The sequence below is a fragment of the Anser cygnoides genome, chromosome 5, assembly GCF_040182565.1.
Source record: "Anser cygnoides isolate HZ-2024a breed goose chromosome 5, Taihu_goose_T2T_genome, whole genome shotgun sequence".
NCBI classification, from domain to species: Eukaryota; Metazoa; Chordata; class Aves; order Anseriformes; family Anatidae; genus Anser; species Anser cygnoides.
Window position 1 is genome coordinate 44,454,607 of NC_089877.1, and position 16,980 is coordinate 44,471,586.

The following is a 16,980-nucleotide window of genomic DNA, read 5'->3' on the forward strand; positions in this document are numbered from 1 at the left end:
AAATGCAGCATAGAGAAGTAACCTTTTTCACAGAGTAAAATTCTGTCTTTGCAAATTTACAGTGGAAACTGAGTACACTTGTCAGTAAGCTTTCAGTGGGAAATGAAAGTGCTAGAGAGATGTTTGACCAGCTTATGCCATTAATCAAATTCTCCTCTTTGTACAACTTAGCCAGAGGCTAACATATTCTATTGCTTGATAGTCAAACAACCTTATTGCTTAAGTGCCTCTGGAACAGCTTGAACTAATATGTAATCCCAACACAACTAGATTTTTTTTTTCCTTCAGCATCTTTACAGTGCTGGGTACTACTGCTCTTTTAAATGTGGTACGTAAGAATTAATAAACCTTGTAACTGAAATAGCTAACATACCCAGGTATCAGCTGATCTCAGGAAGTTTATCACTTCTTTCCCTTGTGCATTAAACAAGAATCTTTTTCTCTGTCAAAGATCTCTTTTGAATATGAGTGTGAACTTGTGTGTGCTGGGCAAGAAAAGGAGACCCCCAGATGCTAATGGTACCTTTCCAGGAACCAGTCTACTTCCTGGTGGGAAGAGATTTGCTGGCTTCTGTCTTGTCTTTCCTCAGCTGTTTCAGGATGCTTCCTTCCAATTAAGTGTCTGGTGGGTGGATGCAATCCTATTTAATTCCAGTGATAACAGGCTTACACGTGGATGTAGTATGAAATATATAAGGTTTGTATGAGGGCATACACATGAAATTAAGTGACTCAAGTGTGATATATTTGAGAAGAAGGATAGCATCGCTTTGGATATTAGAAACTGTTTGTCATTGGGAGCTCTGGGGACAGAGAGGTGTGGATGTGTTTAAAGCCACGTAGGCTTAGTTTTACCATCCATTTCTCTTCCCCCAGGGTATTTTTTCCTTTACACACTCCTTAGCTGACATGAAAGCTGTGACTTTAAAGTCTGAATTTCAGAGGATTTCTCAATACTTGCCTCAGATGTCATCTTTATCTGTAAATCCTCAACTATCCTTCAGTCTGCACTGCTGATCCCACAGCTTTCCAGGAGCATATGATCCTTCCTTGATAGCTCCTTAAGCTAAACCAAGAGCCTCTTGCCTGTAGGTCTGAGTACTGCTTGTCAGTCTCCTCATCAGGGTTTCTCAGTTCAGGTGAAGGGGACAAGTGTATGCTACCGGTGGACTGGAGATTGGTGATATCTGTAAGTATCTGAGGTGGATTTGCATTGGTGATACAGATCTTGTTGCTATGACTTGGGTGGCTTTCTGCTAGCAAGGTCCCAATTCTTTTGGGAGTATGCGTTGTGACCCCTGCTGATAGGGTTTTGGAAGCAAAAGGGTTAAATAGCATGAAATGTATTATTTGAAGCTAGATTTCTAACCAGCTTCTCTCATGGCTGCTTGGCACGTGTTTAGTCTTAAAGTCAATGGTAAGTGTAAATATGGCTTCCAAATTCCAATCAGGTTTGATAACAGTTTCGCAAAGCGTGTGAAAGGGAAAGGAGAATATTTATTCAAGAGGATCCAAGCTCTTGCTGTGACACTTTGGGCACCACAACTTGGCCTCATTTTCTGCCTCATAAAACATGGTCAGCAGTATCCTCCAGGTTTATTTCGAGGATGCATTAACATTGTAGTGTCCTGAAAAAAAGGAGGAACTCTATAAATATTAAGATGTAAATGAAAGGCTTAGAGGACAGCAGCAAAACAAACCAAAAAAGGCTTTTACTTGCAGCTCAAGAAGAGAAAGGACAAGGGGACTTTTGGAGAGACTGTTCTATATCTCTGTATTGGACAATTTAGTAAAATCTTCCCATTGCGTTTTTATTGGGTCATACTTAACTTGTATGTAAGCTGGAAATGTGGTCGTTACTGAAACAGTTTCCCTTAAATAATAAAGCACATAGCAATGCTCTGTCTGCCTGGAATACCAACATAATTTCAGGTAGGATAGCGTCAGATGTGTTGCCATGTGGTTACTATCTTGTACTAACCATTTCTACTTAAGGGCCAGGAAAATAGTCAATGACTTTTCAAAAGATAACAGCAGCTAAGGGCTCTATTCAATTTCACATGGAAGATAACTCTTTGAGATAGGCTTTATGTCTTTCACATTAAACACTTCAGTTTGCACTGCTGATCCCTCAGCTTTCTAGAAGCAAGTGATCGTGATCTTTCTCTGATAGCTCCTTAAGCAAAAGGAGGAGTCTCTTGCCTGGAGGTCTAAGTGCCACTTACCACCCTTCTCCACCAGAGTTTCTCAGTTAGGAAAAGGGGACCAATGTGAACTATCAGTAACATGTGGTTTAATGTTAACATCTGAAAATGCAAGGTCTCCACTTGCAATTTTGGGTTGTTAGCATGATTTATATGAGTAAGATGTTCTACCTCACAGTATGTCTGGGGTTCTCAGACATACATACTGGCTAATAGCCAAAGGAGAATTTAAAAACTGTTTGGTTGGCACCATGGATTGAAATAAGTGGTGGACTTCAGTAAGGAGGCAGCACTGTGAAAAGGGAACTAAACCTCAAGAGTGTATGCAAGGCTTTCCACTGCCTGGAGATGATTAATCCTGACGGTTTTGTAATTGTAGGTGGACATAACTTTAATGATGTTGACTGCTATGCTGTTAGAGGGGCTTGAAGCTAGGTCATGTAATAGTCCTAGCAACCAGAGAAAACTCGCATGCATGTGTAATGCCTTGGGCAGCCGGGTGCCACAGAGGCACCTTAAGTGGAAAATGTAGGTCCTCTGTACGTTCAATGCCCCTGGTCTTTGCCCTTGGTATTTGAATAATGAAGTGCGTTGTGGCAGGAGTGTCTTCTGCTCTGATACTACACTGCTAATGAGGGTCAGAGTGTTCCCTAAACAGCTTTAAGTAACGTTTGGGACTGGAGCTCCAAAGACCTGTTTGTTTTTTTCTTCTGACTCAACTGTCTGTTCAACCGTGTCTTGGGAAGAGGAGCCCCTGTCTTTGCCATTGTTTTCTTTGCTCTAAGAGAGGGGAACAAAGATGCTATCCTGCTGTTAAAGTGGTCTCTGATCCCTTGCTGAAACACACAGGTACCATTACTGTGAGGCACTGTACTGCTATTCCTGTATTTTTCCCCATCTCAGCTGCTTTGTCTTGTTTTTCAGACTTAGATGAGAAGTAGCTGCTATAATACTTAGGAAAAAAAATCACCACACACAGAAAAGCACAAAAACTCTGACAATCATCAGATGATTCCAAAATTCAAATAATTCCTTCCAATGAAGTAATAAGAGCCATTAGATGATGAGAAGGCTCACCAAATGAGATGACACAGGCTTCTCCAGCCTCTTGTAATGGAGTTCCTTACTAATGTAACAGCAGCAAAGAGCTTTTGGGGATACTTGTTGTAGAGGCTCACATATTTCGTTCATGTTTTTTTTTCCCCTCTGAGTAGTTTGAAACTTATGTGCACGCCTGTGTGATATGTGATGAGGCTCACTCCAGTTGTCTCAGCCTCGCCTCCAGCATCTTTTTCTCACTATCATTGATTCTTGTTTTGTAGCAATTGCGGGGAGATGTGAAACTAAACATGAGGAGAGACTGTAATTACCTTGCTGTTTGAGACACGGATGAACTGAGCAACCAATTGAGGGGATTAGGGAGAAGCTGTGTGGTTTGGGTACCCATACTATTATTTCTGCTCAGGAGCAAACAGAAGAATTCACTCTCTGTCCTCGTTATGCCCAAGGCTTGCTTTGACTAGCACTGCATCAGTGGAAAGCTAATCAAATGTAAAGCTGGCTTAAAACAGGATTTCTTTACCTCTTTATTACTGTTGTGGTCTGCAAAAATCTGTGCATAATCGCTGCTGCAATAGTTGGCTTACAGTTCTGTCCTGCCTTAGCACTTCGTGAGGCCGGGCGCTGCCCTCTGGTGGCTGCTCCGCAGCGGCTGCGCTGGAAGCTGCTCCCTGGCTGCCTCGCTGCCTGCCACGCACCAACAGCTAGCTCTCCTGAGCTTTACTCTCTGCCAGTATGGCACATACAAGTATTTCCGCAGGCGAACTGCAGATCAGTCACGATATAGCAGCTGCCGAGTTCTTTGCACCGGCCCTGACGCTTCAGTTGCTCTCATCGGTCGGGGGCAGAAGGATGTTGTGTTGTGGCTCGAGTGCTTCGTGCCACAGTCCTAACTAAAGATGAAGGTAAAGACAGTCTGACTGAGCTCACTTTGAAGTTAATGTAATTAAGCTGTTGTAATTCTTAATTTTAAAAGTATGAATGCTTGATTTTTTTTCTTGTACTTACACATCCTTTTTTGACCTCACTGGTTAGGAATATAAATCACTTTCCTTAGAAGTGGGAATAACTCCCCAATAAATAACTTTTCTACTAAGAATGGGAAACCATCTGCTATCATTAAAAATTAGTTTCTTGCATAGAAAATTAAAACAAAAATAACATTGAAAACTTTTTTCATTTAGCTATAACTTTAAACATATCGACCACTTTCTAAGTCACAAAAAAATCTTCTTTGGAAGAGTTGAAACGTCACTACATGGAAATTGTAGTCTCCCCTTTAATCAGAAAACTGATCCTTCCCAATGATGGTTAACACAAATGTTTTCTCGATGTCTTTTTAAAAAATATTCTTTGATAGACACATGCAGTAGTTACAAAGTCTCTAGAAATGTTAAATACAGCAGTAGTGAAATCGAGGCAAACAAGGGGAATAATGCACTGCCCTTGATGGAAAAAGGCACAAGCACAGTCTGTGCCAGGTATGTGACCTGTACCATGTATGTGACTGGACTGTCTCGTTTTTTCATTCTTAATTACAAGCTTTATTCATACTGAATGCAAGGCACACGACGTAATTTCTGCACTGTGTTGTTTAAGAGCCTTCTGAACAAGCTGTTCTCACGTTAAATGCTGCTTGGATCCATCTGAGTCTTAATACAGGCATTGGTTAGGATGCCTGTAAAGGAAAGCAATAGTCATCCACAGTGGTGCTACCAGTATTTATAAAAATGCAAGGAACGCATGTATGTGCTCGTGTATATGTATGTATACGTATATATTTAATTAGTGTGTTGTGTTTTTTTTGTAAAGGCCTTTTAAAATACATTGCATCTGAAGAATTAAACCTAGCTTAACTTATTTTTCATCAAGTTTCTAGGGACACAGAGGTATGTTTCTGGAAGAACTAGCAGAGTAGTCTTGCTGCTTTTGATTTATTTGCTGAATAAATTTCATGCACTTAATTAGTTTGGCTGCTGGGATTGGGATTATTTGCTCTTATGAGCATAACTGATTCAGGGGACGTCTAAAGGTTTTTGTATATGCACTTTTATATTGCTGTACACATGTAAGTAATTAAACTTGGTTTCTGGGTAGACTGGTGTAAGCCATGTTCAACTATATTGATTTCCCAATGAAGCTGCTCTGTGCAGCTGTGAACATAACTTCTCTGTAAACCCTGATAAAAGTATTTTAAGTGTATGTTATGTTTTGTTTAACTTATTTTAATACGTGGAGATGATAGTGTTCCTTGAGGAAATGGAAAGCATGGTGCAGGTAAGGTTGCCCGGTGAAGGTACTGTAGGGAAGTGAAACTCTTTATTGCTTGTTGGCAGCCTTGAAAAAGGGGGATTCTAAAACCTGTATATGAGCAAAACAAATGTGTATGTATGTGAAAGTGTTGATTTGACCGGGTTATCTACTTATGTCTGCAACATACCCAGAGTCTGGGGTTGCCAGTTGTTTCCTAGCAATTAACAATGCTCCTGAGTTGGACAGCAGATCCCAGTAAAGAAAAAGACTTTCCTAAAACTTCCTGTCCATACTACTGCTACCTGAAAACACAAAAAAAAAAAATTCACACTATTGATTTACATTCATCTAAGACCAAAATGTGTTGAAGGTTTCCACAGCAGCTGCCAGATATCCTTTCGGCCCTGCTTGTATTTTGATGTTTGCCCTGTCCTCTTTAGGAACTCTTCACATTTCAGGAAGTCATAAAGGGGTGAGAGCATTTGGCAGCTGCTTTGTCCTTGCACCCACTTCCAATTCCTTTTTGCCTTATTTGAACCTGTCTCTAGAAATTGTGGCTGAGTATCTTTGGGCCTAGAGTATCTTTTGCCTATCTTTTGAAAAGATAATAAATGAAAAAAAAGTTTGTATTTTACAGGATGACATCTACATAAAATATTTACCATACTGCGTAACATCCTGCATAATTATTTCATGTACATTGCTAAATAAATATTCAGCATATATAAGGCATATATCTTTAAAATGTTAATATCATTTGGGGTGAGAAACAGGTGGAGAATTTTTGTATTGGAAAATGTATACAGAAATAGAGCTTGACATCTTGCTGTAGCATCTTCAAGTGATGTTACGGTAACTGACTGCCTAATGTTCGTTATTCTCGTAAAAATTTTCCAGTTCTTTGCTTTTGACTTTGTAACATGACCATTCTGTGTCACACTCTTGGGGCTGCAAAGAAGACAACCACTCTGCAGTTCTGCTAGCCACATCTAAATATCCTTTAAGGAGTAGCTGAATAAGGTCTAACTGGGGTGGATTGGTTTCCTGAAAGCTTCAAGGGAATCTGTCCAGCTTCTCTCATGATTCATTCTCATGTTTCACAGACCTGTGCACAAGTTTTTCACAGTGAATCATGTTATGTTAACATGTGAGTAAAAACAACCTTAATGTCCCTCCCCAGAAGACAGAGCAAGAGGAAAAAATAAAAACCAAAAAATTGTCCTTGCCTTGGGATGCTGATGGCATTCTTGAGCAATGTTGCCCGGTAAAAAACAGACGTAAAAAAATGTCTCCTGCCAATGAACAAAGCTTTGATAGCAGCTGAGCATCCAAAATAAATTATTATTTTTTAGAAAATGATAAGACCTTTTATTATTACTGTGGGTCTTCTCTAAAAAGTATTGTTTACCACTGCAGAATTATTTATTGTTGTAATTGTAATGAGGAAGAGCCTTTCTCATTCTCATCAGTCTGACGATGTCCTTTCTGGTTGTCTTCTGATATGTTTGACCTCTTCTGTAATGTTCGATAAGATGTGCAATAATGAAGATAGCCTTGTTTCATGAAGTCTGTTTTAGTCTTATAAATGGATCAGATAATGACAGCATGCACTGAGGGTAAAGGCACACTCTTTGATCCACCTGTGAGAAAACGGTGAGAGGATTAACCTTCTTTCTCCTTTGCCTTTGAGAGTAGGGAAATTCTGTGCACTGGTAGTCAAAACAGCTGATGTTTTCTGAGCTATGATTTTAAATGCAGCCCTCTGACCAGTTGTTTTTTCTAAATGAGCAAGTTCTTGGGGCCAGATGGAAAGCAACTTATTTTCAGAGAGCAGGAACTGCTTTTTTGTTTGTTTATACTTCAGCGTGCCTATTTTTGCCACTCCCATAGTCTATTGGGGGCCAAGCTATTAATTAGCAACAGTGTACCTGTGCTAGAGAAATAAAGAATTGGACATGCTGGGCTGACTGGAATGAGTTTTTCCATGTTTGAAAGCATATACTAGTTATTTGTTATAAATTATATGTGCATGCTTATTGACTAGATTTCAAAGGATTTATGAGATCATAAGGAGGAGTTGTGGCAGCTGAGTCAACTAATCTCTGCTCAGGAAGCCTGAACTGCAGCTGGACTTCTGGTAAGGTAGTGTTTGCCACTGCACTGAAGAAATACGCACTAGCCTGCCTCACGTGAGGTTAAAAACCAGAGGGTAGTGATTGTTTGAGTGATATACCGTTCATTAGAGGTCATTAGACAAGGAGGTGGAATGACCAAGAAGGCCAGTGAGACACATGTTCTCTGGGTGGGCAAGACTCTGTTAGCTTATTAGTTAATTTATTGTGAAAGTAGCAATTTTGTCGTTCTTTTTCCTGTTACGTTGCATCTTACTTGTTCTCACTCAGAAATGAAATAAAATGCAAAAATTGCTTAATGCCCAGCTGCCATCTCATCAGAAGTATTATAAATAGAAAGTGTTGCCAGGCACCCAGCTTCTAACACTGCTGTCTCTTTTTCTGGTTCCTTGTCTTTTATGATAAAAGACTGTTGCACAAGGGGAAGACTCACATCTTTGACTTTCTTCTCTGTCCAGCTAACCTTTGCTTTGCCACTTCCTATGCCTGCATTATAGATGAAGGGTGAGATAGTTGCAAGACAGCTTGAAGGGGGGAGAATCTCTCTTCCTTGGCCAAACACTCGCTGCTGTGTTTAGCTGTAAGACCATACAAATGCCTTACCTCATGTTCAGGGAGAGCACTTGATCCTCACCAGTACACATGGACTACTTGTTTTTATTCCCCAGCACCCACAACTGTTGGATCAGAAGTCTTCAAGTCTTCTTTTTAAAAGCTGACCGCATATGACTGTATGGTAACAGCACATGAAGTCATCCTGCTCCGTGAGATGAGGCTTGGCACCCAGCTGTAGCAATCCCTCTATGCAGTTGCTGGAACTGCTTTGAGTTCAGTGGGAGTTCATGCAGGGAGCAGCAATTCATTTGTACACTGTCAGCTGAAAAACTCAGGCACGATTTTGCTGGTTTTTGGGTCAACCCACCTGCTGCATAAATGTCTTCAAAGTATTTGAAAACAAAACAGTTTGAATGCAGTAAAAATATTGTTTGGAAGTGCTCTTCTGAATTTGATACCTGCTGAATGCTCTTGAGCATTCCCATGTACGCATGTTTTTTTATACACGTTGTTTGGGTAACTCTACCAAAAGAAGCTTATGCCTGTTATTCCATACAAAATGAAGGCTTGTGCATAAACAAAAGTATTTCAAATTTTTGAGACGGTTTAAATATTAAATTGATCAAGACGTAGACAAGTAAGCATGGAATTGTTTGTATTTGCTGTGCTTAATTTTCAAATTTAATAGCCCAAACTATTAACCACTTCTAAATAGGAATCTCATTTGTAGACAACCTTACTCAGTTGCAAAGCCTGAATCTTTCCATTCATTTATTTCTGAATTGGTTAACGTGCGTTTTCTGTGAATCTAGTCAGGTAGCTTCTGTTACTGTCACAGTTTTCTTTTGAAAGTGTTACAGTGGGCATGAAGTTAGTAATGGCAAGCCAAAGCAGCTCTTCTTGGCTGGGGTTGAAAGGGGGTAACAACAAGGTCAAGCACTTTGAGTGTCCGAACCACGGTGAGCACAGAGCTGCTGCACAGAGAGTGTTGTGTTGTCAGGTCAGCCAAGTCAGCCCACCTGGCTGTCTCTCTCGGTTTAGCCCCAGCAGCCACAATCATCCTGTAGAAAAGGGCACTGTGAAGCCATTTGCTGCCCTTGTTTTGCCTGCGGTTTGCCTGAAGTCAGGTAGTGTTACAAAAACACACAGGTGGGGAGTTCATTTAGGCTGAGGAAGTGGCTGTGTGTAACTGCAGTAACCGCTGCAGTGTGCTCTCACGTAGGCATTACCTTTCCAGGCTGTCCAGGTGCATCCATTTGTAACATGCTCTCAGGGACAGTATCTACTCCCACTGATGTAAATCTAGCGTAACTTCCTTGGACTCCATTAAATGGAGTTTAAGTTCTGTTGACATGGACAAGTTAAACTTTGCGGCTATGATCTAGCTGTCAGGTTTGCATTTGTGGTGCAGTCTGCCTTTAGCACGCAGGTGGGAAAACTGCGGAGGTTATGGGACTCCTATCAACGAGGTCTTGTCTGTCGTTACAGTGTATGACTCCCTATCCTTTTAAATCCACGGGTGACTTTTTTTATTTTTCAGGTCACTTTACAAAGAGTTTTTTTCCTCTTGCTCTGTGGTAGAATTGGTTAGCAATTGGCTTTATTTGAAAGGGAATCGAGCTCCTTTTTTGTTAACATGAACTGCGTGATCCCTTATTGAGAGATGTAATATTCATTCTGCTGTCATCTCATTCTGTAAGGTTTCCCTACCATGCCATATACTAGCTAAACGAGACGTTTTCTTTGCCCACACCCCCCTTAGTAAGGTGCAGTTACACTAATGTTACTAATTAGGCAGCATGCATACTGTGGGCTGCCTACTGTCGTTGGGTATGATTTCTACCCCTTCTGTTCTGTCTCAGTCTGTGACATGCTACTCTTACTTGTTAGCCAGCACCACAACGCAGATCAGAGTGGGTACATCTCCCTTGTGCAGAGCTTGGCTTGGAAATGCGTGCATTTTACTCTTTCAGTGAAGTTGGACTGTGTGGTAACCAGCTCAAAGTACCTGAATAAAAAAGATGGATTTTTGTTGAACAAACATGGAAAAATAATCTGCATATCTGACATTGGTTTTACCAGTGCAGTAAGGTGAGCTGTAGTAGCTCCCGATGTCATCCCTGTCCTGTTCCTCCTGCGTTCAATGTGTCGTGCTTCTACTTTCTTGGTTTCCTCTTCTGCCATTTTGGGCAATGGGCCCAAACCCGTGAGCAACAATTTCTGCTTCATTTCTCTGAGATTTCTCTGATATATCTACGTCAAAAAAAAAAAAAAAAAAAAAGGCAGCTGAGTATGGTACAGAAATGAGCATAGACAGTTTTAATTTAGCACACACCATTCTTCACTTACCATTTGACAGGAGCGAGGTGTTCCAGTCCTGTGATCTGAACAATTAATGTTTTAAGTAATTACCTGTCAACTGTGATGGGTAAGCAGCAAAAATGGACAAATATGGGTAGCGCCAATGCTGTTCTCCCAGGAGCATTGCTTGCAAGGACAACTATGTGGCTTTACTTTTTGGAGAGCAAAGGGCTCCTCTTTCCCTTGTGTGACGTGTAGTTCAGGGGGTGCAGCAAGCACCCTGTGTGGGTATGGCCAGGCTGCTTTGTGAAACAACCTTAGAGGATTCAGCCAGGTGGTGAGTGGTGTTTGGAAGCCTTTCTGTCTTTATTATTATTATTTTATTGTGTTTGGGTGGTGTTTTTTTTTTTTTTGGGGCGGGGGGGGGGGGGGGGGGGGGACGACTGAAAGACTGAAACCAGCCTGGTGTTTATACCTAAGTGTTAGGAGACCAGTACAATTAACTTTGAAAAGAATCCTAAGCACCTTGCAGCTGTTGTAAATGAAGGCTCTTAGGAAAAAAATATGTAAAATGTGTAAAATGCTGGCTCTGCTCTAGAGTTACTTCTGTCAGCCGCTTGTTTTTCTAATACTGCAAAGCCCTGTACAGTGTTATGTTGGGAAATGAGTACCATGCCACAAGAGAGATTTCTGCCCCTTTTAAGATGCCTGTGACCACTGGGCTCTGAGGACCAAGGTGCTTTTCTAAGAGTAAACCTTACCCTGACCTCCTCAGAGCTGCGAAGGTGTACCTGAGGGTTGATTGCAGGTTGTAATACACCTACACAGTCTCCTAGCCTGTATCACACCAGGTTGATTTTAGTGACCTTTCCAGTTGGGCAAATACTAAACTTAATTTGGGGTCTGACTTTAACTGTCTTGCATATCACCATCCCCAGGCAAGGGACCTGAAACTCTTTATGCTGGGCAGAAACTCAATGACAACGAGTGGCACACTGTTCGAGTCGTTCGGCGTGGAAAGAGCCTTAAGCTGATGGTGGATGACGATGTTGCTGAGGGTAAGTGCAATGTATGGTAGTTCTGGTCATCACCTTCATGTCGCTGTTCCCAGTCTCTTCTCTTCCTTTACACACATTTTCCCTGTTCTTGTGTATCTTTTTTTTTTCCCTGCCCCAGTTGCTTCTTGTATATTTATAAGGGCTATATTGAAACTAATGTTCAGCTGTGTGAGACTAACTGCCCAGCCTGTTCCAGAAACTTCTATGACAATCATAATATCTGAATGAAGTGATTATGGGATAGAGGAGCTTGCACATGCCCAGGAGTGCAAAGGTGCTGAGCATCACAGTCTCTTGTGCCAGGCTCTGTTTGGAGTATGTTGTGAGTATACCTCATTCCGGAGCTGCAAACGTGGCAACTTCCTGTGCAATAGGAAGAGAGCTAGAGGTCTCTAAACCTTCCCTCTGTACAAACTTTTCTTCAACAGTAAAACCACATTTGATAGCTATATTAGAGAATATAGATTTGTCTCGCTGTTCTTTTGTAACTTCCTGTGTCTGTGGCTCAGAGCCATCCAGAAGAAAAGGCAAATAGAGCAGTTTGCTCCCAACCTTCTTTGAGAGGTTAGGGAGGACCCTAACTCACCAGAGATTTGGGTGGGTCTGGTGGAAAAGGTGTCCCTGCCCACGGCAGGGAGGGTTGGAACTAGATGGTCTTTAAGGTCCCTTCCAACCCAAACTGTTCTGTGATTCCGTATCTTATTCTAATGTACAGAACGTGACAGTCTTACTTTTTTTCTTGCATATGCTAACAGCTTTTTGAGCTTATGATTCTTTTTGTAGAGAGATGAATTTGAAGGGGGGGAAGAAAAGATCAGTCACTAAGAAAGGCAGGTGTGTCTCAAGTTAGATTTGCATTAAAATGACCCAGGTACTTTATACTGATCTATTTTCATTACAGAGCTTTAGAGGTGATATTTTTGGTCCATTTCCCCAGAGCTACAGAAGCCATAAACTTCTTTTTCTTTTTGAATGGTGGTTTAAAATTCTCATAGCTGTGTATAACTGCAGGAACTGGGCGTTTGAGGAAAACACCAGCAGTCTGAAAGCTGATAATAGAATCACACAAAGAATGGTAACTCTGGAGGCGGCACTGATATAAGTATATTCATTTGGTTGTGACCCATGCTGTTTCGCCAGATGCTGCAGGTCCTCTTTCCTAGCTTCTACTTGAAAAACAATGAGAAAGAACGGCTGCCGTAGGGCGTAAGATTCTGGCGCTGCCTATCTCTGAAAAAAAAAAAAAAAGTTTTTTTTTCTACTGTGTGAATGCAATTAATTGCAGGTAAAGTGTTAATTACATTATCTGGAAAGCTATGAGCAGGATTTTGAAATAAGCCCAAAGATGTAGGTTTACAGGAAAATGTCTTGTCCTCTGAGGTAAATATATTCTGTGCTCTAGGCTGAAAATTTGCAAGAGAGAGTCAGAGAAGAATATGAAAGAAAAAAATGCCTTCTCCATGTAGGAATTGGCAGAAACTTGATCTACACTAACTTGGAGGAAAGGGAAATTTTATTTAAGGGGGAACTCTCTGAATTAGTGAAATATGCTGCTAAATGCATCATCCTGTTTACTTTTGCATATTAACAGAACAGATCTTCTGGATACGATTTTTTAGCAAGCACCATGAGGTGGCACTCTCTACATTACCAACTCAGTCCCCAGAAATGCCATCTGTTTTTGAAGTCTATTTTTCATGAACCTGAGTTTATAAATAATAATGATACAATCCTATACTAAAATAGGATGTGCATATGTACATGTATATGAATTACATAATTAAAGATGCATTACAGCTAAAAATATCTGTTAAAAGAATACCATCGTGGGGAAATCAAAAGTCAGAGAAGCCAGAGTTAAGACTTGCTGTTCAATCTGCGTTCCACTTCCTGGAGTAGATCTTAAATGATGTGGTCACATAGATTTTTCCACTGGATTCATGCTGTCTTTAGGCATAGATCAGAAGTCTAAATTGAGCCCTCAGTAAAAATAAACAGCCTATTTGATTGCTACCTTCTTTCTTACTGCTGGTTTGGAATAATGAACACCAACTAAATTTTGGTCTAAATATAGAGCTGTCGATTTTCTTTTTTTGTGTGTGTGCCACTCATCAATATGTTTATACAGAACTAAGAAGTTGTAATTGGATTTATTCCTGTGTTTGTTTCATGAAGTGAGTAGCTTTTTTTTCCACATTTTACAGGTTTGGAAACAGTGCACCAGATTAAAGATGGATGTATTTGGTACCAGTTTGACGTGATTTTTGGTCATTTACATGCACAAATATTCAGTGTGTCTGTAAATAGGATCCTATTAGCTCAACTGTGCTACTTGGAGAACTAGGTCTAGACAATTAATGACCACCTGTGATAAATTTGTCATGAAGTGAATTATGTGTCTTCCCGCAGGAAACCTAAGGCAGAGACAGCATCTAGTTTTCCTGGACAGCATTTTGCTGTCTAATCGTAAAACCCTTCTACATTCCCTCCCTCCTTCTCCCTACAACCAACCTCAGAATATCAGTGATAAATGAGACATAAGTACAGCAGGCATATTCCTCCCTACATCTTACAAGCACCCAAATTCTATAGCGGAGGCTGGAATTTCTTCTGTCTGCTACCACTTGAGCTAACAAGCTGCTGATTGTGGTAGTAGTTACGATACTCTGTACAGACCAGGGTGGGAGAATGAGAGGTGAACTCTGCATGTGGGGCTGACAGACAGTGGATTTCACACCATCATTCTTTAGGAAAAGACATCTCTGTCCTGATTCTGATCTTGTGTTATCATGCACTTTTCAGCCTTTTGCTGAACTTCTATCTGTACTACCACTGCCACTGCTGTCCTATATTTTTCTTAAGCCAGTCCAAGTATTGTTACTTTTTACCTTCTTTAAAAGCCTGGGCTCTTCTTTCCCACCCTCCCTCACTCCATTTCTTATGCCTCCTATATTTCAGTTTCTTGTCTGGGTGCATTCCACCTCTCATAGGTTTGACACCCCTCCCTTTCATCTTCCTGCACCCCTCCTTTCCCCCTCCTTCCCCCCCCCCCCCCCCCCAATCTCTACATTTTAGTTTTCTAACCTTTTGAAGTAAGGAAGCAGGGTTTGTTTATTTTTAAGATTTTTTTTTTTTTTTCGGAAAGAATATACAATTCTCTTGGCTTGGAAAAAATCAAAATTTTGATTACACTAAAACTGAAACAATCCGTAATAATCACAGTAGTGGATTTCAGATGGTTCGTCTAAACAGACTTTCCCATACGCAGCTTCAGTTCCTAAGAACTGACATTTTTCAAAATAAAATATCTCTGGTAAAGAACTGTTTTTTCTGGATTCAAAAACATTTGTATTAGTACTACAATTTGAATTTCTGAATAATCAGAGATATGCAGCTGATTTCATTTACTTATAAGTTTGTCCAGTTTTATGTGCTTAGGTTGTTGCTTTCCATGTCAGTGGTCACTGTATAATTTGTATAATTGTATAATATTTAGATCTACTGCTAAAATTGTAAGTGAAAAATAAATTGATGTAGTATTTTATCTTCATATTTGGAGTAGATGCTTGAAAAAATTTTTTTCTAATAACTGTTTTTCACTGCCGTTGTCCAAATGTGATCAAGTTTTTGTGAAGCATCAAGTATATATGCACTTTGTATTTGATCATGAAAGGCGAGTTAAATATGTAATGTTCAACAGGGCCTAAGCAAGACAGACTATCAGTTCACTTAATCTAACTCTTTATATACCAAAATTCAGGATGTATCATCCAAGCATCTTATAAACATTTCCAGCTTTACTTTTATCCTCAATGGAAAAAGATGTTGCAAACAGGAAAATTCAGAAAAGGCCTATCAGTATGGTGGTGTTTTTTTTTTTTTTTTAATTTATTTATTTATTTCTAATGCCTGGGAACTATTTATGTAAGAAACAGCAGGAGACTTCAGGAGATAGTAGAGAAGATGAGAGAACTTCTAAACCCCAGTGGATCTGTCTTGGGGAAATGAAAAAGAGAATTTTCCCAGAGCTGAGTTATGGTGATCAGTGAGACTCAGGTATAGTCCCAGTGACTCGGATATACCTCCTGCAGTGACTAGTCAAGTTATGTGTATACACTAATTGACCAGCAGATGCAATAATGCAGGATATTATTGATAAATTCTTCCTGTCTGTAGCCCACTGGAACCATTAATTCAGGTCTTTATCTGGGTGTCAGTTTTTCACAAAACTAGTATGTGCTTATATATTTTTGAACTTTGTTTTTCTTAAACCTGGTGGAACTTCACCAGAGTGCTAAAATGTTATTGGAGGAGGAGAACCACCAACAGGTAGTGTGGCTGCCTAAGCTTTGTGTCCTTTGGAAAACCTTCTAAAATTAAGTTACCTGTCCAGTAATTAGAACCATAGAACAGAATCATATCATAGAATGGCTTCAGTTGGAAGGGACCTTCAAGATCACCTTGTTACAACCCCTCTGCTGTAGTCAGGGAGGCAATCACCTCCCTCAACCTGCCTGCCACTCCTCTGTTGATGCAGCATGGGATGCAGTTGGCCTTCTGGGCTGGAAGTGCACATTGCTGATTCATGTCAAGCTTTTCATCCACCAGAACCCCCGAGTACTTCTCCGCTGGGCTGATCTCAGTGAGCTCTTCTCCTAGTCTGTACTTCTGTTTGGGATTGTTCCAGCCCAGCTGCAGCACCTTTCACTTGGACTTGTTGAACCTCATCAGGTTCACATGGGTGCACTTCTCAAATTTGCCCAGGTCCCTTTGGATGGCATCCTTTCCTTCTGTTGTATCAACTGCACCACTCAGGTTAGTGTCATCTGCAAACTTGCTGAGGGTGTGCTTGGTCCCATTGTCTATGTCATTGATGAAGATGTCTATGTCATTGATAGCAGTACTGGTCCCAGGACAGACCTGTGACAGACACCACTTGTCACCGGCCTCCACCCGGACACAGAGCCATTGACCACCACTCTCAGGATGTGACCTTCAAGCCAATTTCTTTTTTATTGAATGGTCCACCCTTCAAATCCATCTCTCTCCAATTTGTAGATTGGGTTGTCACACGGGACTATATGAAAGGCCTTGCAGAGATCCAGGTAGATGACATGGGTCAGTCTTCCCTTGTCAGCTGATGCAGTCACTCTGTCATAGAAGGCCACCAGATGGGTCTGACAGGATTTACCCTTGGTGAAGCCATGATGGCTGTCACAGATCACCTCCTTGTCTGGCATGTGCCTTGACATTGCTTCCAGGAGGATTTGTTCGGTGATTTTTCCAGGCACAGAGGTGAGTCTCACCGGTCTGTAGTTCCCTGGATCCTTCTTTCTACCCTTTTTAAAAATGGGAGTGATGTTTCCCTTTTCCCAGTCACCAGGAACTTCACCTGACTGCCAGGACTTTTCAAATATG

General features: G+C 40.8%; 1 protein-coding gene across 22 annotated transcripts in view; it reads left to right on the top strand.

Annotated features, from left to right (window-relative positions):
- The window catches only part of NRXN3 (neurexin 3), a 1,012,648-nt gene that overhangs the window by 438,849 nt on the left and 556,819 nt on the right, over positions 1 to 16,980 (top strand). For all 22 annotated transcript variants that reach the window (XM_066997130.1, XM_066997141.1, XM_066997143.1 and 19 more), the window contains one exon: positions 11,443 to 11,562. In XM_066997130.1, coding sequence (XP_066853231.1) covers positions 11,443 to 11,562 — 120 coding nt within the window. The remainder of the gene's footprint in view (positions 1 to 11,442; positions 11,563 to 16,980) is intronic.